Source organism: Moschus berezovskii, chromosome 4 (assembly GCF_049115385.1).
Source record: "Moschus berezovskii isolate FMDL1 chromosome 4, NW_MosBer_1.0, whole genome shotgun sequence".
Taxonomy (NCBI): Eukaryota; Metazoa; Chordata; class Mammalia; order Artiodactyla; family Moschidae; genus Moschus; species Moschus berezovskii.
This window is the reverse complement of record NC_142463.1, coordinates 91,971,253-91,997,095: the sequence shown is the minus strand read 5'-3', so window position 1 is coordinate 91,997,095 and position 25,843 is coordinate 91,971,253. Positions and strand designations below refer to the sequence as shown.

Genomic DNA, 25,843 nt, shown 5'->3' with positions numbered 1-25,843 from the left:
TTCTCGAAATATAGCAGGTTAATTAAGAAAAATAAAAGGATATTGGATTAAGGCACTAAAATAAGCTGCCTTTTCCCTCTCTCCCTAGCTAAATTTTGCTGATCAATTCTGAATCCTGGACAATTCTACCTTTTAATAGGGTAACTGTCAAGATTTTCTAAGCAACTGAAAAATAATTCCTGTATTTATTGGGTTCAGTCAGTATATGTACTAACTGGATAATTGGAGATATCACCCTGGAATACATATTAAAATATTTTTTTAAACAGGCACAGAACCTGTCCTTGGGGAATTTATACTGTTAGGCATGTAATCATTAGATGTGGGAAAATGATGACAGTCTTTTGAGTAGAAGAGGAGGCCTAAGGTTGTACTGGAGGGTTGAGGAGTATACTGACTTAACTCATTGAGGCAGTAGGAGAAAGTGGAATTATTTGAACAGACTTACAGGCAGGAGACTGAAGATCCAGCTTTGGAGTTTACTTGTAATTGTTACTTCTCTAGTAATATTTCTGAGTTTGCTATATCTGCTGGAATAAGTGGAAATTATTATTCTTTGGGTAGGTCAACAAAACGTACATCTCCAAATAATGAGTTAAATGCCTCATGGCATTTTCCAATTCAGAAGTCTAATTTGTAACTTGCTGGTAAGGAGGTGTATTCATGTTTCTGGGTTGTAAGGAGCCCACTCTTATCCATTCATCTGTGTTCCCATTTATACTAGGCTGTGTTTGCTAACATTAGGTCTCTAGAGAAAGACTTAAGTAGACTTAAGGCCCCTGAATTCCTATGGACTACCTCCTACTCCCATAGGACTTCAACAAACATAATGTACACTAAAAAAAAAAAAAAAAACTTTTATCTTTTTCATAGTATTGAGAGTAATAATATCTCATTTGGTCTCAAGTTCCATATTGAATTATTTTTTTTAAACATTGCTTTTGAGCAGTAACTTTTCCCTGGTTGCTTAGCTAGTCATACAAGTTGAGACTTCTGTTTCTATGCCTGTTTTATAATAGCTATTCTGGGAGAACAGATGAAAAATAATAAGTTAGATATTTTATGAGTATTGAAATCCCTTCCATTCAGAAATGTAAATAAAATAACCAGCATGAGCAATCAGCTTATGTCAGATTCCATGGGTTTATGTTACATAGGGAAATTATAGTGCAACCTGAAACACGCTTCTTAATGAATTCATAGTGGTGTCACAGTTGAATGTAAATCCTTGAGCTTTTCTATTGTGAAGAATTTCAAAAATCACCTTTTATAAACTGTTTAGGGGAGGAGGAAGAAACTAAGATGATACCAACAAATGCTATCACTGTTAAGTGGTTGCTTCCCTTCCAGCACTAAATTGTGCCAGGTAAGTAAAGCAGAAACTTAATATATTGCTCACCTTTTGGCTTATTCAGTGTTCATAAATATATATATATATACACACACACACAAACATTTCAATATTCTGTTTTTGAAAGTGGCACCAGAAAAGTGCTGTGGAAGAACAGGGTTGCCCTTGTGGTTTTTATCCTCAGAGTTTAGGAAAGTTCAGTTAAAAAATGGCAGAAGCCCAATAAATAGCTCTGTTTTTACCTTCAATAAATGCAAGAAGCCAGAGACCTAATTTGAATATTATGAAATGAGAATTTGTGTCTTTGGTTGTTGTTCTAGCAGCCTGTTGCTGCTGTTGTTCAGTCGCTAAGTTGTGTACGACTCTTTGCGACCCTATGGAGTGCAGCATGCCAGGCTCCTCTGTCCTCCACTGTTTTCTGGAGTTGGCTCAAATTCAGTTCCATTGAGTCAGTGATGCCATCCAGCCATCTCATCCTCTATCACCCCCTTCTCCTCCTGACCTCAGTCTTTCCCAGCAACAGGGTCTTTTCCATTGAATCAGCTCTTCTTATCAGTTAGCCAGAGGATTGGATCTTCAGCATCAGTCCTTCCAATGAATATTCAGGGTTGATGGCTTTTATGATTGACTGGTTTGATATCCTTTCAGTCTAAGGGACTCTCAAGAGTCTTCTCTAGCACCACAATTTGAAAGCCTCAGTTCTTCAGCACTCAGCCTTCTTTATGGTCCAACTCTCACCAGAACCATCCTTTCACTCAGTGAATTGATTTTGGAGTCCCTAAAACTCTTTCATAGTTCTCCTCCTTTTCACTGTGGCCTCAGCTTACTCAGCTCTGATGAATGTGCTAGCCTCAAAAGTCCAATATGCCAAATGCGGTATAGGAGACCAATCAAGTTTTTTAGAGTCAGGGAAAGAAGCATGTATTTTCTATTTTTAAAGAATTTCTTTTTTACAATCTAATTTCATAAGTGTTTGGCTTGATTTACACCAAGTTCTAGGCCTGTAAACCTACATTAATGCATCACAGTTCTGGACAGGATATTTGATAGCTCTTATTTAGCCCAGAATCTCAAATGATAGGGAGCTAGAGTGACCAATATTTAGCATTTTGTTGGGCTTCACAGTGTAGCTCTCTTTTAGTCCCTCTGTCTGTAACAAATGGACTCATCCTTGTGTTTTCCCATAGCTGCCCTGGTGTTTACTGACATAGATCAAGATGCTGTGTGGCTCTGTAGGGAACTCTGAGCCATTTGACAATCTGGGCACATGTAGTCACCTCACATTATTTAAGCCCTGATCTCAGCATTCTAATTTCTCTGTATTCCCCAGTGTATATAATATGTACTTGCTTGAAATTCCTTATATATTGCTTGCACATTCTTGCTTCTAAGTTTCAGCATAAACCAGTTCCTTCTACTTAGAATGCTTTCCTCTGTCCTCAACCAAAACATACTGTATCTTTTAAAAATCCTGCTCAAAAGCCACCTCCTATAGAAAGACTGATTAATCTCATTCACCTGATTCCTTTATTCTGAGAATTCTGTTTCTCAGTCTGTTGCTTAAACTGTTTTGTTCCTTTGTAGTTATTGATTCCATACATTGTCACCCAGTAAGCCTAACGGTTCTAGCAATGATGCACCTCCTACATCCCCATCCTTATGTACATTATATTAATACACAGAGACTTTGAAGGCCTACTGACAACCTTTCAATTTCCCCTGAGTTCTAGTCCACCTTCCATACCCTTTCCCTTTTTTCATAGTTATAGTCCTAGAGAAATGGGGCACGTGTTCAGGGCTTGGCCTCCACCTTACCATGTGTGTGGCAACCTGTTGAATAGGTTCCTATAGGGGCAAGATTTAACCCTTTGGTTTGACAGTCCCCGCATTCTATTCAAACACATTCAAGAAGTAGATGTGAGACCAGGAGTAGAGAAATTTCCACTGAAAGCTAAGTTAGCTCTTTATACAAGACTTCTGAAGCTGCTGTCGTCAGCAGCTCACTCGACACTCTCCTGCTCTGCCTCTTTTCCAGGAGTCAGGGTTAGTTTAAGAAAAAGCCTCTTGCTAGAAGCCATGACCTCGTACTTTTATCCCCTCCATCTGGTGTGTGGCCTCATGGGGCTGTGCTGCTATGCAGGAGGTGAGCAATGGAATTCTTTAGATGATGACTTCTGAGCCCACATGCAGAGGCAGTGGGGGTGGGAAGCAGGGAGAACAGTGAGCACCAAGATCGATGGACCAAAAAGTAAGATTTGCCCTGGAAGGAATCTTAATCTATAGGTAGATTGTTTTCATGAGGTGTTCTTCCCCTAGCTCAAGTGGGGGCCCGGGTCAGGGAGCTGCAGCATCCCAGATCTATGATTGATGAATGTTGTATTCCTGCAGTTTTCTCTTCTGCCTTCACAGTTGGGGTACAGGAGTGGGATAGGTAGGGTATGTAAGGGCTTATGCTGTCTCTAATGGAATGCATTCCAGGGTTGAACAGAGAAGGGTTCCTCTTGCACACATTATCTCTTATAGCTGCTTTGTCTCACAGTCTCGGACCTAAACAGAAGTCTGATTTTGAATAAGTGTGGGAGGAGGGGTTGAGGGCAGCAAAAGTTTTTGATCAAGTGAAAATCTGTTTTCTGCCTCGTCTTTTAAGGGTTTCTCTGCAGGGTAGATACTCCTTGCCTTGGTATAGATAAATAGCTTGTCTTGGTTCGGGGTATCAGAATTTTTACTAGGCTGTGAGTAGGCATCTGATCTGGGATAAGACCATATGTGTGTGTGTGTGGGTGGGTTTTTCTTATTTGTTTTTTTGTTTGTTTAGCACTCTCATTCCCTGTTCTTACTTACCTAGCCCAGGAGTTGACAGTAGTTTAAAAAAGATTGAAGTCTCAAAGGAAATTCTAATACATACTTTAAAAGCCCAAAGCCTTAATAACTTCCTCTCATGGCTTCTCGTGACTAGCTCTGTCTACACATTTAGCATCTTTAAAAGGACTAGATAAAACTAAAACAAGATGAACAGTTAATCTGTAAAAGGAAAAAGGAGAATAGAAAGAATTAGAAACAGAGCTCATTATACATGGGCTGCTAAATGTAGTATAGTGATCATTTGGTGGTGGTGGTGTTAGTGACAGAAATGGCAAAAAAGGGATTCATTGATGAGATTAAGGAAGGCCTAAACACCTGGTGTGCTGTGGTTCATGGGGTCGCAAAGCGACTAGTCTGACACGATTGAGCCGGACACAACTTCAACTGAACTGAACTGAACTGAAGCTGTTGCTTTTGTAAATTCTGCTCATGTATACTCTCCTAGGATATTTTGTATCAATTTCTGTCCTAAAGGTGCTGGGATTCTTCTGCCTCCAGCCTAGGCACCCTCAGTTTCTGAGTAGAATACACAAGATTTGAAGTCAGGAGCCCTTGGTGTGAGTTCTGGCTGAGCCACTCCATATCCACAGGACTTTGGACAAATCACAGAGCCTCTCTGAACAGCACCTGCACAATGAGCATAACTCCTATCACAGGGTTGGTGAGACAATTACATATAAGCAAAAGCGTTTATACATAAGAAACCTTTTTATAAACATCACAGTTATTCTTGGGGAAGCCTCACCTTGAAAGTTGTCAAAAAAGAACAGCTGTGGATTAACCTCTCTTTTTACTCACTCAGTTGAGCTTTTCTGTTTGGTCAAGTCTGCTTACTGGGGTTGATGGGGTTGAAGTAAAGTCATCCTATTTCTGCTTGTTCTGGCCAAAGATGGAGAACTCCAATGCCTAGCTGATCCATCTCTAGACTTGTATGCAGAATGAAAGTGAGCAAAGGCAAATTTTAAGACAGAACAGTTCAGAGTTAGAGGACAAAAGGGGGAGTGCTTACGTTGCTTTCTCAAATCCAGGATGACTAAAACATCTCAAGTAACTGAGGAGTAACCACAGTGATGTTCAGAGATCATTTAAGCCATAAATATGTGCTCAACTGTGTCTGACTCTTTGTGACTTCATGAACTGTAGACTGACAGGCTCCTGTCCATGGGATTTCCCAGGCAAGAATACTGGAGTGGATTGCTGTTCCCTTCTCCAGGGGATCTTCTTGACCCAGGGATTGAACCCACGTCTCCTGCATTGGCAGACGGATTCTTTACCACTGTGCCATTTGGGAAGCTCTAAGCCATAAATGAAAAGTGGAAAAACACACCTATAGACTCCCTCTCTTCTATCCCTTTGACCTTTGGGGACAGGGACAGGAATATTACTGACACCTCACTGGCCTCTGCCTGAAACCAGCCAATCACTAGCTTCTGGGAAACTTCAGTCTAGTGCAGCAACTGTGACATATTTACCCTAGTAAAGACACAGCTTGCTCCTCTCTGGTGCCTTTCTCTTGTGGAAATCATCTCTGGAACCCAAAGTTATCCTGTTTTCTAGTCCAGGAAGAATTAAAAACAATGACAACAAAAACTCATGAGCAGCAGGCTTGGTAATCATACCTCATGCAGTCATAGAAGATTGCCCTCTCATGCATAGCACAGAGAACACAAATTGCACTTTCTGCAGTGTGAAACAGCCATGGGAAGTTCTACAGTCTCAGGCACAGTGCCTGGGTGGGAATTGCCCACTGTTGATCTCTTCTTTCTATGCCCTTTCTGTATCCTTCCCCCGCCATCTCTCAGAGGGGTACCAGTCCCCAAACCAACAGCTGCTTACATATTGATAATTTTAAAATGTTCCTTGGTTACAGCTGAACACCCTGTTGTTGATGTAATTTTTGAAGTGTTTGATTGAAATCTATTTCCTTTTTTTTTTATTGTTGGGGAGAAGGAGGATGATGAGAACCTGAATGTGGCCTAAGAAAAGCTATGTGTATGTGCTATATTTGTGCATACTTGTGTGTATATACCTTCATGACTGTGGGCAGGCTGATGGGGCAAAGAGAGAAAAGGAAACATCTCTTTCTTGTTTTCCAACACTGCTTCAAAGACGCCCAACCCCCATAGTAGCAGGCAGTTCCCAAGTGGAGGGCGGAGGCAGAGGGCTCACCAAGGCCATCAATAACCAGGTGTGAGCTACAGGTCTCTGTGTAATGTGAAGCTCTCCCGTATTTCATTTCTGCACCCAGGGAGCAGCTCTGCAGGATTGCTTACGGAGAGCTCTGTGTCTGGCACCTCTCTCCACAAGGCCCAGGCGCCCAGGGTCCCACCGACCTGTCCAGGAATGTATTACATTGTTCACTGGTGCTGTAATTTGGCTGCAGGAGCTAGGCCTCCCAGGGATGAGAAATATACTCTCTTCGGCTTCCTCCCTTGGGCTTCTGCCCTGTGACCACTGAGGGCATTTAAATAAAACCTCAGAAAGGCTGAGAAAAAAAAAATTCCTTGTTATCTTTCTTATAGTAAGGTCCTGAGTGGGTCTGAGAATTTGGCAAAGAACTTAGTGGTTGATGTGCTTACTAAGGGGAGGTGAGAGAACCGAGAAGAAACTACTCTCTGTAACAGGGAGGAAGAGAAATGAGGCCGTGAGTGGTCATGAGTCAGACCTACAAGACTTTGCAAGCAGATCCTCAGGGCTAGGATATGTTTGATTCTTTGAAATAATCTGAAGTCTCTGATTTCATTTTTCTATATGAATACTCTCATATAGAGTATGGATTCATGCTATTAATCAAGCCCAGCAATAATACACGTTGGCTTTTATCTGTAGGACTATGTTAAGGCTGGCATTCTTACTTTTACATAAGAGAAACTGGCTACAGGCTGTGCCGGTGAGGTGTTAAGTCATGTGCCTTCTCTAAAAGATTCTAAGATCCTTAAAGGATAATGTCTTTTAAGTTAACTTTGTATCCAAATAGTGTTTTCTACAATGCATTATACCTAAATATTAAAAGTCAAAAGAAAGGAAGACCAACAGGAAGGCGTGAAAGACAGGAGGCAGGTTAAGAGACTGCTGATCTGAGGGACAGGCCCCTATTAAACAGAAGAGAGATGGGTGGGGTGGGGGGGTGGTGGGGGATGGGATTAAAAGCATGAGTGAATACCAGCAGGACTAATTGAGGCTCTGACTGCATCAAATAAAGTTCTCATTTTGCTGCTTGTTCCAAATAAATTAGTTTGTTTGTATAGTGCAGAATGGACGCCAGTTGTATAAAGTCAGTCAGAATGCAGAGGCAAGCTAAGGAATAAGAGGAAAAATTAATTGCTTGGCCATCATTCCTTTCTGGAGCCACATTAGCCTCTGTGATAGGGCTTACATGGGCCTTTTCCCCCTCACTGTCCACCACACTTTCAGCCCCCTCACTGTCTGGACAGCTTGCTCTTCTCAACCATTTATAGGAAATTGCAAAACTTGGTCTTTATGAACTAGAACTTGGAGCCCAGGGAAAAGCACATAGCAGTATGAGATGCCAGAAGAGGTCCGCTTCCTTGCACAGGGTAAGAAGCAAAGAGAGAATAAGATAATAGAGCACAGGTAGATTTAGCTCAGGTTAGTTTCCCATGGAAGGCCTAGGCTGTCATTTATGTGGTAACCTAGATATTCTTACAAGAGCTGAAGCTAACTGGGACCTGAGAGCTCTTCCCAGTGGCCCAGCAGACCAGATAGCACCCCTTTGTAATTCATTCATCTCTGTTCTTGAGTCGAGCCTGTCTGTGACCCTTACTTTTCCACTATCTTAAAGCTTTCTTCCTCTTAATCCCAGCTCAAGATGTCAGAAACTCTTCTTTTCCCCTCCCTCTTCCCCCTCCCTAATCCCACCATTGGCTCATCAGTTATCCAATTGACTCCATTCTGCAAGGAAGACATTCCCCTGGCCTGACTCACTCAGTCCTATTTCTCCACAGGAATCCCCTCACCACAGACCACAAGGGCCCTGACTAGCTCATGTTTTGTGTTAATGGATGTGAAACCGGAGCAAACCCCCTCACCAAAAGAAAAACCACCCTCAACTCTCCCACACAGGTCTCAGCAGGTTACACAAATATTAGTCCTATCATCCAAATAAATCTGCCCCCACGGCCCAGAGCTATGGCTCTTCCATCCTCTTGCTGCCTGTGCAGAGAAAGCTGCTCCACAAACATGTGAAGACCCCAAGGGGTGCCAGAGAGGAATTAGGGAAAGGGTGTGTGTGTGCTGTATTCAGAATCCCTGTGTATTCTCCTTAATCTGCAGCCTGCTGTCAATACCTTATAGTCCTGAACTGAAGATTCTAAGAAGTCAGGATGGGCTAGACCAATTAGGGGCTTTGGTAAGAAGGTCTATTGGCTGGATTTGGGGGCAGAATTAAAACTCAATATCTGAGATAAGTTTACACTCTGATTTTAGAGATGAGAAGATAGAGGCTCAGAGAATTTGGGAATCTTGCTTAAAATATCATAACTGGTACAGCTGAGATTTTAGTCTAGGTATATCATATATGCAAATTTCTACACCACTCTGCTCCTTTAAAATATCAACAGGCAAGAGACAACCACTGTCCAAGTCACATAAAAATAGGACATCATGATTTGGGGGACTCTGTGTCCTACCCTCCTCTGGCTTACTAAGCCTGCTATCTGGAGATGCCACTACGGCAAGCTTAGTTAGGCAGTGAGTAGTAGCTTAGAAGGAACTGTGCTATTTAAGCCAAATGTGGATTGAAGGATAATAATCACCAAGACTTGGAGAGTCACTAAATAAAGATTTGTTGAATAAGTGAGGAAAGGCTGCTTTCTAAGCTGTTTGGCCCCAAACCCTAGCTCTCCTTCCCTCTGTAATCACTGGTTTATGCTCCCAGCTTCAAAGGCTAGGATCCTCTCCTAAAAATTGCCAAAGCCAGAGATCTTTACCTGACTAGTATACACTGATGCCTCATGTGGCCCTTGAGATCAGTCTTGTTACCCTCTCCCACCCTCCATGAGTCACATATCTTTTACTTAGTGTTTCCCAAACCTGGGTGACCACCAGAATAATGCATGAAAAGTTTTAAAAAAGTAAAAATCCCAAGAGTAACCAAATTATTCTTTCTTAGGAGTGTTCTAGGGTGTTCTAATGATCTATTAGGCTGACACTGCATGCCACTCAGTTTATACAGGCAGCAAGGGAGCAAAAGAGGCAGTGCTGGCTGATACAGGTTAAAAAGGAGAGATTGGAAGAGAATGTATGTTTGTATAGTTGTATAATTTTTCTTTTCTCCTACAAAACACAGCAGTTTACAAATATATGAGCATGAGAATGGAACCTTGTCCACTATGCTAACTCATATCTAGCAATCTCAGGCTCTTAATACTGGAAGTATGTTGCAGAGTTTCTTTTGGGGTACCAGGCAGTTAGCTCACACTGACCCAGGGAAGAGATATGTGGTTTCATCTCTGTCCCATCTACCCTCGGCCAGGTAGGAAAATAAGTTCTCTCCAGGTACCCTTTCTCTTGCGCACACAAGAAGTATCAGGAAGCCAATGCAAGGGAAGGGAAGAATGAGCCTTGACCATGTGCTTTAGTGCAACTCATATCGCTCTGAAGACTCCTGCCTCTTCCACTCTCCCTTCCAGCCTCCAGAGTGGGGAGTCAGGGAGCTGCTCGGTTTTTTTTTTTGTTTTTTTTTTATAATACATCCCCTGTCAACTCCTTCCCAGGGCTAAGGAACCAGCTAGGACACCAGGGTCCCTCTGGAGTGTTCTCCAAGTCCTTAAATAGAGGCTGTAGCAGCCCAGGGTTGAGGGTGGAGGAAGGTGTGCATGCAAAGATCTTGTGCTTTTGAGTCAGGAGGTTTGAAGTGGAGGGATGAGTGAGGTATTTTCCTGTTCAGGTCTGATCCAGCCACTCTGCCTTCTTGGGGGCCTTGCAAGTGTGGACGTCCACGGTGTTTCTGCATTCCTTGCACCGCACGGCGCAGCACCAGTGGAATTTGCACTCACACTGGGTGACACGGGTGACTCGAGTGGTGTCATACCCTCGGCCGCAGCACATGATTTCACAGCCGTCTGTCCCTTTAGACGTCTTGCTACAGACTCGGCCTGCAGTGCCTAGGGAACCTGGGTTGGGGAAGAGAGTGAGAACCAAGTTACCTCCTACTTCAGCTGCTCTGGGTTCCCTTACCCACATCCTCATGAGGAAACCATAAAGAATCTCGTTTCCTGAAAATATACCCACTAGCCAAAATGACCATCTCATTGCCCTCTGCACCAGGCCTATTTCCTCCCACCATCAAGGCTCCCCAAAGACCACTGACTTTTCCTGCACTGTACTCCCTACCAATACATATCTTCATATCCCCTTCAAAACTTAGCCTGAAAATGTCGTAACTGTTAAAGCTGGGTGAAGGTTCTCTACTTGATGTGTGAAATTTTATATAATAAAAAGTTAAAATAAAAAACTTAGCTTATAATTTACCTATTTTAAGAAGTCTTGCTACAACTTAGTTTATATTTCATTCAGTTGTACTATACGAGAAAGTAAAATTAAAAGCATAGGCCTGATGTCAAATTGTCTAGGATTAAAACCCAATTCTACACTTCTTAGCTATGAGGTCTAGCAAGTTAGTTAATAGCACCTAACTCAGTAGATGAAGCGTGTGTGTAAAAGTTGCTCAGTTGTGTCTGACTCTTTGCGACCCCATGGACTGTACAGTCCATGGAATTCTCCAGGCCAGAACACTGGAGTGTGTAGCGTTTCCCTTCTCTAGGGGATCTTCCCAACCTAGGGATCAGATTCTTTACCAGCTGATCCACAAGGGAAGCCCAAGAATATCTGATCATCTGAGGGGACAAACTGTTAAGCATTCCTGGCAGGAGGCTTCTCCCTAAGGAATTCCTAAAGAATATCCCTCACCTTAACCTTTATGGTAGGAACTCTTGTGTTACTCCCCCTGCAGAGAATGCTCACAACCTCATTCTGACTGATTTTTGCCAAAGAGATCCTGCCAACAGATCACAAAATCCTAGAATTTTGGATAGGATGAATCCTAGAGAATATCTACTTGAGCCCTTTCCTGGAGATGGGAAAGTGACTAGCCTGGGGGTTCAAAAAGGGTATAATAAATTAACAGGTTTCTATTAGTAGTCTCCACATTCCACTAAATATGGATAGAAAATACTAGTACTTCTATATTTTTTTATCTCATCAATTTAAAGTATCTGCTTTGTATGTTTTATGATGTACATGTTAGGACAGTGAAACATAGACATAATTCATAAGTAAATATACATGTATTAAGAGGTACATGCTCAAATTTTTTTAATCATAGGAGTATACAAACCAAAACATTAGGGACCACTGCTCTAGAGTGTGGAGACTAGATCTACTTTATATGTTAGGTCCTAATTCTCTTGTACACCAGAAGCCTCTTCAATACTCTGGAGCTGAGCTGGCCTATGTAGTAGCCATTAGCCAATTGTGATCATTTAGATTTAAGTTAATTAAAATTAGGGCTTCCCCAACCTAGATGTCCATCGGCAGACGAATAGATAAGAAAGCTGTGGTACATGTGGAAAATGGAATATTACTCAGCCATTAAAAAGAACGCATTTGATTCTGTTCTAATGAGGTGGATGAAATTAGAGCCTATTATACAGAGTGACGGAGAAGGCAATGGCACCCCACTCCAGTACTCTTGCCTGGAAAATCCCATGGATGGAGGAGCCTGGTAGGCTGCAGTCCATGGGGTCGAAACGAGTTGGACACGACTGAACGACTTCACTTTCACTTTTCACTTTCATGCATTGGAGAAGGAAATGGCAACCCACTCCAGTGTTCTTGCCTGGAGAATCCCAGGGACGGGGGAGCCTGTTGGCTGCCATCTATGGGTTCACACAGAGTCAGACACGACTGAAGCGACTTAGCAGCAGCAGCAGCATACAGAGTGAAGTAAGTCAGAAAGAAAAACACCAATACAGTATACTAACGCATATATATGGAATTTAGAAAGATGGTAATAATGACCCTATATGTGAGATAGCGAAAGAGACACAGATGTAAAGAACAGACTGTTGGACTCTGTGGGAGAAGGCCAGGGTGGGATGATTTGAGAGAATAGCACTGAAACATGTATATTATCATATGTGAAACAGATCGCCAGTCCAGGTTCGATGCATGAGACAGGGTGCTCAGGGCTGGTGCACTGGGATTACCCTGAGGGATGGGATGGGGAGGGAGGTGTGAGGGAGGGTCAGGATGGGGAACACATATACACCCTTGGCTGGTTCACGTGAATGTATGGCAAAAACCACTACAATAATTAGCTTCCAATTAAAAAAAAAAAAAGATTAGGACTTCCCTGGTGACTCAGTCGGTAAAGAATCTGCCTGCAATTCAGGAGACCCAGGTTCGATCCCTGGGTCATGAAGGTCCCCTGAAGAAGGAAACGGCAACCCACTCCAGTATTCTTATCTGGAAAATCCCATGGAAAGAGGAGCCTGGCGGGCTACGTTCATGGGGTCACAAAGACTCAGGACACGACGTAGCGACTAAACCACAATTAAAAGTACATAAATTTTAATATTTAGTCCCTCAGTCTCACTAGCTATATTTCAAGTGCTCAGTAATCACACATAACTAAACGGCTACTGTATTGAAGAGCACAGATGTCGAGCATTTCTATCATCACAGAAAGTTCAATAGGACTGTACTGCTCTAGAGGGAAATCCTGGATCCATACTGCCTTCTGGGATGACTTGTACCCTTTAAATTCCAGGCCCCACTCTGGGTTTTATGAGATCTAAATTTATGCCTCTGAGAACACCCCACACACAGATGAGTCACCTTCCCTCCTGACTCCAAAGATCCTTTTCCAAAGGTGCGTTTTAGGATGACAGAATAGGCTTACACCTGGGTGATGGATAACTATTTCTAGGCATTTATAGAGTAACCCTCTGAATTACGGCACATGGGAAGAAAACAAACTTGGTGATAGGAAATCATGACAGATGACCCCACCTTATGGCAGAAAGCGAAGAAGAACCAAAGAGCCTCTTGATGAACATGAAAGAGGAGAGTGAAAAAGTTGGCTTAAAACTCAACTTTAAAAAAATTAAGGTCATGGCATATGGTCCTATCACTTCATGGCAAATAGATGGAGAAACAATGGAAACAGTGACAGACTTTATTTTGCGGGGCTCCAAAATCACTGCAGATGGTGACTGCAGCCATGAAATTAAAAGGCGCTTGCTCCTTGGAAGAAAAGCTATGACCAACCTAGACATCATATTAAAAAGCAGAGACATTACTTTGCCAACAAAGGTCTGTCTAGTCAAGGCTATGGTTTTTCCAGTAGTCATATATGAATGTGAGAGTTGGACTATAAAGAAAGCTGAGAGCCAAAGAATTGATGCTTTTGAACTGTGATGTTGGAGAAGACTCTTGAGAGTCCCTTGGACTGAAAGGAGATCCAATCAGTCCATCCTAAAGGAGATCAGTCCTGAATATTCATTGGAAGGACTGATGCTGAAGCTGAAACTCCAAAACTTTGGCCACCTGATGCGAAGAACTGACTCCTTGGAAAAGACCCTGATGCTGGGAAAGACTGAAGGCAGGAGGAGAAGGGGAAGACAGAGGATGAGATGGTTGGATGGCATCACTGACTCGATGGACATGAATTTGAGCAAGCTCCAGGAGTTGGTGCTGGACAAGGAGGCCTGGCATGTTGCAGTCCATGGGGTCACAAAGAGTTGGACACGACTGAGGAACTGAACTGAACTGACAGGAAATCACTAGGAGAATCAGAAGTGCTTCCTCAACCTTTTTTCTCCTGAAAGTGAAAGTGTTAGTCACTCAGTCATTTCCAGTGCTTTGCAACCCCATGGACTATAGCCTGCCAGGCTCCTCTGTCCAAGGGAGTCTCCAGGCAAGAATACTGGAGTGGATAGCCATTCCCTTCTCCAGTAGATGTTCCCAACCCAGGGATCAAACCTGGGTCTCCTACATTGCAGGCAGATTCTTTACAGTCTGAGTCAACAGGGAAGCCCCTAGCACCCTTCAGAGTACACAGGCTACTTTTCTGTGTGACGTGGGTAGAGCTCCACCCTGTTTCCGTGCCCAGTTCTGCTCCTAGCCAATTGCCTGTCCAGGAATGACAGTGATAGGTGAAAACAAATAGTGTGGAAGACAGCTAAGGTTTTGGCTTCCCCTTACTGAAGTCCTGACTGCTGATACTGCAGAGATGAGGAGCCTGAGAGCTGTGGGGAAGAGCAGTTCTGTTCCACTGCAGGTTGTACTTAGTTTAACCCATCTGAACCTGAAATACAAGCCATGATGGTGACTTCCACTTTTCTAGGGGAACACTACATCACCTTCCAGCAGTCCCAAGAATTCCATCACAAATATACGGAACAGATTCAAAAATGATTTGCTGCTTTCTGCCGATGGTCAGCCATTGGTAGGGATCTCCTCTCTCCTTGCTTCCCCACTTCCATTTTAGAATTTTCAGCGGCAGCACGTTGGATAAGCTCTCTCAGGGTCACTCATGGTCTATTTCCAACCTATCTTTCTACCTTTAATCTCCCCTACCCCAAACCTTACTCAATCAGGTTAACCTGCATTCTGCTTGTGGAACAGATCATGTGCTTTTCTACCTACCATTCTACTCCTGTGTGGAGAATATTTGCCTGTCGTCCTCTCTAGCTATTCAGATAATCTCCACACTTCAAGAAACAACTTAAATGCGACATTTTCAAATAAACAATTTTTGCTCTCTTTTGCAGTTGCACTGTCTACCTGTTATTTCTTTAGCTAGATTGTAAAGCAGCAAAACTCGGTCTGCCATCTTATGCCTCTGCATAGCCCATACATTAGCTTGGTACTGAAATGGGTGAATCATTCAAACATTCACCAAGCAGTACCTACTGTCTCCCAGATGCTGGGAATATAAAGGAGTGATAGATGACCTCAGGTCTCAGGGAGCTCAGGGTCCTCTCCTCTCTAGGCAGCTTTGGGCCTGGCAGACTGAGGCATAAATCAGTAATCTGATTACCAGATTGTTCTCACATCTGACTGACTCCTCCAGCTTCCGTCCCTAACTCCTGATGCTGAATGGGCCGTGGTTAACTAGAGGTGCCTCCACTAAGACCTGGGCTCCATGTCCCTACCTGCTTTCCTTACTCACCTGCAGCCTTGTCCAAGACACAGTAGTCTGGGGAGTTGTCAAAGTAGACCAGGTCCGTCCGGGTAGCACGGCGATAGCCTTGGCGAGCTGCCGTGAAGTTTGCGCCATCCTGGGTGGCCGTTACTTGCACAGCCCCGTCATAGCGCCGCCGCAGGTAATCACCGGTGCGGCGGAAATCTGAGAGTGCGCGCCAACAGGTGCGCAGAGTACAGGAGCCACTCACGCCATGGCACTTACACTCCAGCTTCAGAAACCGCCGCACAGCCTGGAAGGTGGGGACGCAGTGAAGTGAAAAGCTGTCAGGATACTTTGTGGTCATCCCTAGGACTAAAAGCATGAGTGCCCTGAGGTCTGCTGGCCCTGGTCGGCTGGTGGAGCCATTGGTTCTTCTGTTCTCTCCCCAATCAGATCGCACCTATTCTTCCTGACCAGATTCTTCCAGGCAACCTTCCTAGACCAACAGTGCTTTTATTTTCATGAAAACCCATTTGAACTTTCAAGCCCCAGGATTCTGTTCATAGCTATGGCACATCCTTTGTTATTCTTATGTTTCAGAGTTCAAGATACCATGCCTTCTGCTTTTGTGGCATGTCATTTTCCAGCACAGTGCTAGGCATATAGGGGGTGCTCAAAGGCAGTGCACTGACTGGAATAAGCTCTAATCCTCCTCAGACTTTAGGAGGTGATTCTTTTCTTTCTTTAAAAGTTATTTCCCTTCTTTTCTCCACCTTTCCTTAATTCCCACCTATGTGAAGACTCTTTATGCTCCAGGTTGAACCTTGGCATTCCCAAAGGTCCCTTGCGTCTACTGCTCCTGTTCCAAGGGTTGGGGCTTTTGGAGGTAATCCAGAAAACTTCAGCCCTTCTACCTTCACATTCACTCCATGATCATAGAGACTAGCCATCCCCAGAAAATACGAATGTACATGCACAGACGTGAGTACTGACCGTGCGACCACAGCGATTGTTATGTAAGTTCATGAGAGCCCGGGCATCCTTAAGCCTCTTCTCCTTGGCATCCACGAAGGCTTTGGCAAAGCGAACACCATAGTGGATGTTGTCACTGCAGCCACCCCAGTCAAAGTCCCCACGTTGGTCATGGTGTCGGCCACGGGTATAGGGGTCACAGCTGCACACACTCAGTTCACCCTGGCTACAGGCACGAGTGATAGCATGGACCACCCCTGCTGATGAGATGGCATATACAAATGCTGCCTCCCGGCTACCTAGAGAGAAAAGGAGAAGCGTGTTTCAGGACAGAGGCCCTCGTCTGTCCCGCTTCTTCAGCCTACATGACCCCAACTCTAAAACCTCTTTTCCTTTTCTTTCCCAGGGAAACCCCTATACTTCCTTTATTCAGAGTACCCTTCCCTTCCGAGAACGTTCCCCAGAGTGTCTACCCTCTTCCTCTCAGCCCTCATAACTCTCTATCTTCTTTTTGTACATCTGACCTCTTGGGCTGACCTGTACTCCTGCTTCCTTCCAAACTCCCTGGGTCCAGCCATTGAAAACTTTCACAGTGAATCATTCCCTCCCACTGAGTGCCAACCCCTGCTTAGCAAAGTCAGCCTCAGTTCACATTCCAGGCCTTTTCAGGCCCACTCTGCTGGACAGTTCCCCTACAATGGAGCCCCCAGCCCAGGGGTCATCCTGTTTGAAGAGATAGGCTACTTTCTCCAGCCAGCTTTCTTCCTTCCCTCCTTTTGGGGATTGATGAATCATCACTCTTGTCCCTCTGACACCTCCAGATTCTCATCTCGTTCCCTTTCTCCTAGTTTACTGTTTAGCTCTGCTTAGCTCTTTTGCTGAGCCAAGTCCAAGCCGCCAACTTTCCAAATATTTACATATCACCTTTCTGTTTATCTCTTGCTCCCATTACTATAATGTTGGGAGTGTTGGGCTGAGGGCAGTGATGGTGTTGGTAAGAACAGAGCAGCCATTTCCAATCCTCAGTCTTACAGTTCATGGATGGAAGTCTGAAGGCTGGGGGCTTGGGGAGGGAAGGAAAAGGAAGGATGGAGGTACCAGGGAATGCTGTTGCACTGACCCGTCATCCCAGAACCCTGGGATTTGGCAGGGCCACTGACTACATATCAAAGGTACTGCGGGTCTGTTTCCAACAGTTCTTACTCTTAATTATGAGGCATAATGTAGGAAAGAGGCACTCCACCCACTACCCACTCAACCAAGCACAGAAAGAGAAGGAACTGGAAGAAGCCCCTACTTCTGAGCATGACACGGCCAAAGACAGTGTGGTCCCGGTCCAGGGTGGTACAATTCCAGCGATGGTGGCGGAACTGGTGCTGACACTCTCGGATCCATTCTCGGGCACCCTCGCCCACGGAGCGCATGATGTCTGGGTAACGCTGGCACAACTGCCGCTGCCGGCTCACCAGCCCAGGGATATTGTCACAGATCACACGGGCCCCTAGTGCCCCGATGTACCTGCAAGGTGGAGAGGGCCCTGTCAGAGCATCCAGCTTTATTCTGCAATCCGGGGGTGGGGGGAGTAACGAGGGGAAAGGTTTGGCATTCAGACCTTTAGAGGTTCCTTCCCCCTCCTCCAACCCATATTCCCCAAGGTCACAGGGAAGAACCAATCCCCACAAGCCTTCAAGAAATCATCTGTTTCAGAGAGAGTAATTGAGTGGTCTCCCACCATCACCAGTTCCCCAGCCAAAAACCAAAGGGACACACTCCCAAAACACAGGCCAGGCATGTGTCACGTACACAGACGCTATGGGCATGTCACACAAACCCCATTGCCTATTTATCTAATCAATGTTAAGAGTCTCTTGGAAAAATAACAGAATTAGTGTCTGAGACAGCATTCTTATACCCACATGTCAGAGGCATGTCCTACATAGCTGGTTCATAAAGCATGGTTTGGGGGAAGAAGGATGGAGCTGGGGAGGGGTCAGTGGGAAGACAGATAAGTGAGCAATTCTGAGTGATGTTTACAGCTCCAGTCAGACCCATATAGCTACAAGTCCTCATTCCCAATGGTAAGGTCTGAGAAGGAAGACCCCCATGCCACTCCCTTCACCGTACCCTTTACTTCTATGTCCCATGACCTTTCTTAACTAATGAGTCTTTCAAAATCATCCCTCCCAATTTATAGGGCATAATGTCCTGGATGAATCTGCATGGGCAGAGGACTATTTGCAGTGGGAAACCAAAGGCCAAGATTAAGCAACAGAGTGACACTCCCCATATTCCAGTCCCCAGTCTGCCTAGGTGAACAATTATAAGAAGATCAATTAGATTAGGAGAGCTGCTAAAAAATATGTGAGTTGCTAGAGTCATTCTTAATTTTCTAAAGGAAGTGTTTTTTCTTCATTCAAACACAGTTAGCCCTGGACTCCACCACAAGCCTCAGGAAGAACATTCCAGAGAGAAGACAGGAGTTCATCATCACCTTTTCTCCCCACGAGGCCATCAAATGAGATCTGACCTATATACTCATTTCCCACTCCCTTTCTCTGTTTCCAGCACCCAGCACTGCCCTGGATTTGCTGGGAATTCTTTATTCTCCTGTCCCAACACACATCAAGGGATGCCTTCATGCCCCTTTTCTGCACAGGTGGGGGCCCTGGAGGGTTGTTGCTGCTACAGACGGAAAAGATTTGATTTGAGCTGTGAATGAGCCTGTGGTTTGGGAAAGGCCCCAGAATGGGCCTAGAAGTGGGTGAGGAGAAGGGAGGGCAGCCAGAGGGGAGAGGGAAAAGCTGGACTGCCCTGGACTCTGTGTCCTCTGCAACACTTCCCCCTCCCCCTGCACGAGCAAACCCAGCCCTCACCCACAGACTGGATCACCACTGGTGACACCAACTCAAACAAACACAAGGAGGGCTGATGCTTGCCTCTTGTGGAACTCAGCAGGGCTGATGGGGCCCATCTGTCCCGGGGAGGGGTGAGAGGGCTGGTCCACCACTAGCAAATCCCATGGAATCAGCGTCCCCAGCACTGTCCATCAGGGCAACAGCTTCCAGGAACAAACAAAATAAACACCCTGGTCTGGGCCAGGCCGGAAAGGGCTGCCTGACGCACAGCCGGGAGTTACACCCACTGCCGCGGTGCTTTGTTTGGAGAATCAAGACGGTTGGAGTTGGAGCCTGTCCCTGTCTCACCACCATTCTGCTTTCCCAGTTCAGCCCCGAGTACTGCTCTAGGCAATGGGTGTTTGTTTTTTTAACTGGGGCTTGGGAAGAGGGGGGTTGGACGGGAATGGGAGACCAGTAATCCGGCCCTCATGAGACAGTCTGGAGTAGGGCAGGCCAAACTCTGGTAAAAAGTCCTTCCTGTGGTCTAACTTAACTCCATTCTGCTGCAGCCCACATCGGCTCTTCCTCGTTACATCCTCGCTGAGCGTGGGAACATCTGCTCAGTATCTCCTATGGGAAGAAAATTTCCTCTACTACCACTCTTACCCCACCAAGTAGCCGCTTCGAGAACCTGCAGACCAGGGCTTCCAATGGTCAACACCTTGTAGTCAGTGTGGCGGCCTCCAATAAAGCAGCTTAAGGTCCACCCACCCCTATCTTCCTCTAAATTCAGCACATGCCTACAAGATGCCAACCATGTGCTAAGCACTGAGTTCAGCTGTTAGGGGCACAAAGATATTTAAGGTGTCTCCCAGCTGATGGGCCAGTAGAAATGCCCCTGACTCTCTAGCTCTGTTCCCCTTCCAGAAGTTTTTACTTTCTTCTCAGCTTCCTGCTCCAGAATGCTCTCTCTGCCTGCCTTTGACCAGTTCCTATCCCTTCCTTTCACAAAGAGACTCATACCCTACTGTAGCTCCTTGCTACTCAAAGTGTGGTCCCCAGAACAGCAGGATCAGCATCTCCTGGGAACCTGTTAGAAATACAGTGCCTCAGACCCTATTCCAGGCCTACTGAACTGACATTTTACCAACATCCCCAGGTGATTAGGACATGCTGCTCTTTGAAGGCAGGGATTTGTATTTGTTTTGTTCACCTCAGTATCTCCAGTACCTTGAACAATGTCTGGCACAAAGCAGGTACTCAATAACTATTTGTTGAATAAAACAAAACCTGACTGCTCTGATTTATTCCCCAACTCCATATTCATCCTAGCTAGCCATAAGCATCATTTCAATTACAGCTTTACTCCTTGTTGACACTGCAGATGTTTTAAGTTTGTATCTTTTTAATGAGGCCAGGGATCCTCTTTTTGTTTACTTCCTTTCTTTTACAGTCCCTAGTGTATGTACACAGAGAAGGCAATGGCAAGCCACTCCAGTACTCTTGCCTAGAAAATCCCATGTATGGAGGAGCCTGGTAGGCTGCTGTCTGTGGGGTCGCTAAGGGTCGGACACGACTGAGCAACTTCACTTTCACTTTTCACTTTCACACATTGGAGAAGGAAATGGCAACCCACTCCAGTGTTCTTGCCTGGAGAATCCCAGGGATGGGGGACCCTGGTGGGCTTCCGTCTATGGGGTCACACAGAGTTGGACATGACTGAAGTGACGCAGCAGCAGTGTATGTACATGGTTTAGCCCAGCCCATATTGGACTTTGAACACAAGGATAAAACTATTATCCTCCCTGAATATCTTAAGACAGTATCATTTATATGATACTTGACAGTTCACAAAACATTTTCTACACAAAAATCCTATGAGAGAGAGCTCCATTTTACAGGTGAAGAAATTGAGGTCTGCTAGATTAACAATACTCAGTGCTGTCCATCAGGGCTAGTCAAAGGAGAACTAGGGTGAACCAAGGACATCGGACTCCAAAGTCCAGCTTATTTTCAATTCCAAGCATAAGAGAAACACGCAATGCTTAACCAGGCATAGACCAATCAAGATCAAAAATTGGTGTGAACTTGAATTTCTTACTATGCCCTTCCTATCCTTCAGTTTCTTTGTGTGTGAAATGGGGATAATATTATCTGTCTTGCTGGGTTATTTTAGGAATTGAAGGTTATGCTTATAGGCGTTTGGCGATAGTATCAGGAACTTAGGAAGGGCTCATTAAATAGCAGTTGTTGATAACTAATGTTAATGTTGGGGAGTTCCCCAGGGATGGGGAGGGTGCAGGTTGGGGAACTGAGATCCCAGAAGCCTAGTGGCAAGGCCAAAAGAAAAAAACATATTAATGTCACGATACCACTTTGTTCCTCTTTCTGTGAACCACAGTCCTGAATACAGTCCTCCTCTTGTGATTCCCGACATCCAAGCCCCTACAGAATACAGAATAGTACAGGGAGGCACATGCCAGGAGACCCCCATTTCTTGTTCAGAAGAGATCATCCATTTTCTCCTCCACTTAAAGATCAGAAGAGGAAGGGAGTGGTTGGAAAGTAAGGGGAAGGGCTATGAGGAAGATCAGACTGTTAACTGGTGATGGTGATGACACTCTGCTCCTGAGTGGAACATGGATACACATAGAGTCAATAGGCATCTGTCTCTTCAGGGGGTTTTACAGAATATCAATCTAGCTGATTTTTTCTTTTCTTTTTTTCCCTAAGGGAAAGAGAGAATCACCTTAGGGGCCTGACCTGCCTTTGGAAAGCAGCTTTCTACTTTATCCCAGGAGTGATGACTACTGAGGCAGGCATCTGGGGCCTGCAGCTATGACCCCTATGAGGCAAGCAGACGGAAATGACCTGGCACTCACTGCCCATCCTGGCCCTGTTGCTGCCTTCCTCCATTTCACAGGGACTGCTGAATCCCTCCATATCACTCACTCATCTGCTTCCCTCCCTCCCTAGCTAGCTCTTTCACCCAGGAGTTTATCCAAAATCTTTAATATGAACCACATGGGGGGAGAGTAACAGAGGGAGAAAGGAAAAGAGAGGATAGCCAAGGGGACAGAATGGGGACTCGGAAGAGCCCCCGGTTAGGTCTTCAGGAACTGCTTAACCAGGATGCTGAAATTACCAGAGTGACGCTTCCTCACCTAAACAGCAAGGGGACCAAGGCTGCCTCCCAAATTGGTAAGAAGCAATCAAGAGTCCCTAAAAGCAAAGTGTTATCCGGGATGGATAAAGATGCACAGTGATCACTTCATTCTCTGTCTACAAGGCCACTGAAGGCACAAGTCTCCAGCCAAAACCAAGCCCATGAAAGTAAAGGGTGGCTTTGATCTCACACCGAACTTTGAAGGGCTTTTCTCCTCATCCCCTCTTCATTTTCCTTTTCTAAAAGAATGTTTCAAGCCAGATGTAAGATATGGGCCTCCCTGCTCCCCCATCCAGAACCCCCCCTCCTTGCCTTCCCCAACACTGCAGAGATAAAAAAGATCCCAAGGAGAGATTTTTCTGAAACAGGAAAACAGGGAGGGGGGCAGGGCAGGGGAAGATGGGGATGGAGAAAGACGCATCTTGAAATGATAGGAATCTGCAGCCCAAGCTCGCTGGCCCTTCAGTCAGCTACCCCTCACCCTTCTTCAGCTACAATTCCAAATCCAGAAAGAAGCCACAGGGTGCAAGAGGGAAAGAGACCACACTCTGTGGAGGCGGGGGGAAGGGGCAGAGTAAGGAAAGGAAGGCGGACACTGCATGGGTAGAGGGGGTAACAGCCCAGTCCAAGAGGCCAGTTTAACTGGGGGGTGAAGAGGAAAGACAAGACTACTGAGTCATTTCTCAGTCTCACTCTCCCCCTGCTCAGCCCCTAGGAGGTGGGGGAGGAGAGAGAGCAGCTCAGTTCTGGGAGAAAAAGATGGGTGCCATCTAGATTGCCGGGGGAGGGGGGGCAGAAGAACAGATACCCAGTGGATTTGTAATTCCTTCTGCCTCATTTGCCCTCATGTGAGATGCCTGGTGTCTAAGGCCTGCAAGAAATCTGAGGAGAGGATCTCTTAATGCTTTGAGACTCTAGAAGCCTCTAGTTCTTAGAGGGGAAAAGATGGGAGATGGGCACATCTAGGGAAGAAAAAAGAATCAGAGAAGGAGATAAAGGTTCGAAGTGAGATCCTCAAAAGAGAGGCTGAAAACAAAATGTCTAAAGTATGCAAACCCAAGTGATCTGTTTGTTTTAGTTGTGGGAGTTATTGGGGTAGTTTTTGCCTTAATTCCATTTCTAAACCTTGCGCTGGGTACCGCTGCCTCACCCGAGCCTTACTGCGTGGTGGGGTGAGGGTGGACCAACGACAGGCTCGTCCGAGCTTGCCAGCTGCCTCTTTCTCCACCTCCCGAGGGCAGGCGGGGGACAACCTCAGGGGATCAGAGTTCTCTTTGACGGCCACCGCGGCCCCAGATGGGCGACTGGTTCCTTGAATCCATCCTGAGAGAAACTCGTAAGGTAGCTTTTGCCCTCCGAGAACTGAGCTGAGATAGAGGAAGTCTGAGAAGCTTCGATTACCCCGCGTAACTGCTCCAAATACCGAGCGCCCTCATCACCGGACGGGGAAGGAGCGGCGCCACCATCCCCACTCCCCATTCCCACTCCCCATTCCCCTGCGCCCCTTGGCGACTTCATTGACAGTCGAGCCCGGATCGTCTCTAATTCCCGTTACAGCGACAACCTGGTCTCCTGAGCAGCGGGGGCCGGGAGCTGTATATTCCCTTTGGGCGCGTCTGGCCTCTCTAACCCAGTACTTCACCCTCCCGACCCCGAGAGCCGCACTCACCACCAGGACGTGTCGACGCGGGCCGGCAGCGTCAGCAGCAGTAGCAGCAACAGAAGGCAGGCGAGACTTAGGCGGGCCGAAGCCCGAGAGCCGTCGGGGGCCGTGGGTCTGGGCGCGGACTCGGGGACAGGGGCGCGGACGCGTCGAGCGGGTAGCTGCGCGGCTTCCTCCGCACCACGCGGCCTCAGCATAGCTCCCCGAAGACTCCCGCCACGCGGCCCGGAGGGGCGTGGACGGGGCACCGGCTGAGGGTACTCAGGCTGCTCCCACTTCACCCCCCTGGGGGGCCATAAGGCTCGCCGCCGGCCGGGGACCTAAGGGCACCTAGGGTCCAGGAGCCGGGGCGCCAGGTCCCGGAGAGGGGCGCAGGGAGCGGTGTCTGGAAGCCGACGACACCGCGCCGACCTCGGGATCTGGGGCGAGCTGCCCAGGCAGGGATGCGGTGTCAGGGGGTCGGCGGCGCGGAGTGGGGCTGCGGACAGAGTGTGCGGACAGCCCCTCCGGCCGCGGGCTCTCATTGGACGGCGCGGGGCGGGGCCGAAGCCCCGGACACGCGCGGCCCTCAGGGCGGCTCCGCCCGCGCCAGCTCCCGGCGCCCCGCGGCGCCCTAGGTGTGGCGGCGCCTCCGCCCCTCGGCGCCCCGAGCCCCGCGCCGCGCCCCCACCTGCTCGGGACTGACTGGGCGCAGTGGCGCCCTTCTGCGCCCGCAGCACCCAGCCCCTGCCCACGCCGCGCCACCGGGTCCTAGCGCCCTGCATTCGGCAGCCCCAGCTCCCGTGGGTGACGGACAGGGGGCCGGGGGAGGGGAGCTGCAGACACTTCCCCCTACAGCCATCTAGCCGACAGTGACAACGGAGTGAGCCACCGAGGACTTGGGCATTTCCTCGGGTTCTCTCCCCTCGGTTCTTGCGCTTCTGTGAAATGGGTAGACACTCTGCGGCGGGGAGCTGCGGGAGAATCTTGATTCCCTTTCCAACGCCGCCAACGCGGGCGCCACCGGCAGCCGACCTCAGGTAGGGGCTCCTCTCATCGACCACCCACCCGCTGCCCCGGGTTTTCTCTCTCACACACACACACACGGCCAACTTCAGGTAGGGGCTTCTCTCGTCGACGACCCGCTGCCCCTTGTATACACACACACACACACACACAGCGTTTAGACATAGGTTCCCCCACACACACCCACACCCACACACCCCGTTTAGACACAGGTCCCGCCTGCCGGCCGGCGATGACCAAAACCGAGAAGCACACCTGCGGGCCGGACGCGAACTCCCAGCCCTTTGCTGCCCGGATTCAGCACGGCTCAGTCTCTCCCAGCTCTCCCGAAGCTTCGGTCTCCCACCCCTTCGGGCGGGGCTGCGAGTACAAGAGAATCAGAAACAGCTGGGCGGCTTTCCCGAACCAGAGGCCAGGGTGGGGGTCCTGCTGAGAGAGTGAGAGCCCCGGAGCCATTTCTCTGCTTCGCTTTTCCACCCTTCCTCCTCCCCGGTGCTTCCCTCCTTCCTCCCCCAACCCGCCCCCCGCCAGCCCCCCAGCAGCCTGGAGGCATGGTAAATTGTGAAGGAGTTGGGGGGCTGGCAGCTGTAGAAACTGACCCCCTCCTTCCCTCCGCACTTCTCAGGTTGGCAGGTAGAGCTTCTGGAGACAGGGTGGCCCTTACTGAGACCTAAAAATTCTTTTTGAAAAACCCTGGATCTTCCGACTTCCAGAGTACACCTGGGGTCTGGCCCCAACCGCTTCTCCAGCCTCAGTTTCTCCTGCCTAGCCCCTCATTCCCAGGTGTCTTTCATGCCTCTCCCCGTGATTTATCTAAACTATAAAGCCCTGGTGT

General features: G+C 47.0%; 2 protein-coding genes across 10 annotated transcripts in view; one reads left to right on the top strand and one right to left on the bottom strand.

Moving 5' to 3' along the window:
* ST7L (suppression of tumorigenicity 7 like) overlaps window positions 1–21,883 on the top strand; it is a 116,730-nt gene extending 94,847 nt beyond the window's left edge. For 6 of the 9 annotated variants that reach the window (XM_088835574.1, XM_088835579.1, XM_055401642.2 and 3 more), the window contains one exon: window positions 18,761–21,883. In XM_088835574.1, coding sequence (XP_088691700.1) covers window positions 18,761–18,856 — 96 coding nt within the window. In that variant the 3' untranslated portion in view covers window positions 18,857–21,883. Of the gene's footprint in view, window positions 1–4,687; window positions 9,904–18,760 lie in introns of those variants that run through there. The other 3 variants (XM_055401638.2, XM_055401639.2, XM_088835580.1) reach the window with 3 other exon arrangements.
* Window positions 9,920–24,669, bottom strand: WNT2B (Wnt family member 2B). The gene is made up of 5 exons (XM_055401643.2): window positions 24,010–24,669; window positions 17,635–17,855; window positions 16,359–16,636; window positions 15,411–15,675; window positions 9,920–10,347 (listed from the first exon to the last, which is right to left on the bottom strand). Exons 1-5 carry the CDS (start codon window positions 24,198–24,200, stop codon window positions 10,118–10,120), a joined length of 1,185 nt encoding a protein of 394 aa, XP_055257618.2. The 5' UTR covers window positions 24,201–24,669; the 3' UTR covers window positions 9,920–10,117.
* Between the last annotated feature and the right edge of the window lie 1,174 nt (window positions 24,670–25,843).

Coding starts and splice junctions, on each gene's coding strand:
- WNT2B (XM_055401643.2), bottom strand. CDS start 24,200: ATGCTGAGGCCGCGTGGTGCGGAGGAAGCCGCGCAGCTACCCGCTCGA. Junction 17,856..24,009: donor CGCGTCGACACGTCCTGGTG/GTGAGTGCGGCT, acceptor TCCACCTTGCAG/GTACATCGGGGCACTAGGGG. Junction 10,348..15,410: donor TGTCTTGGACAAGGCTGCAG/GTGAGTAAGGAA, acceptor TCCCCAACCCAG/GTTCCCTAGGCACTGCAGGC.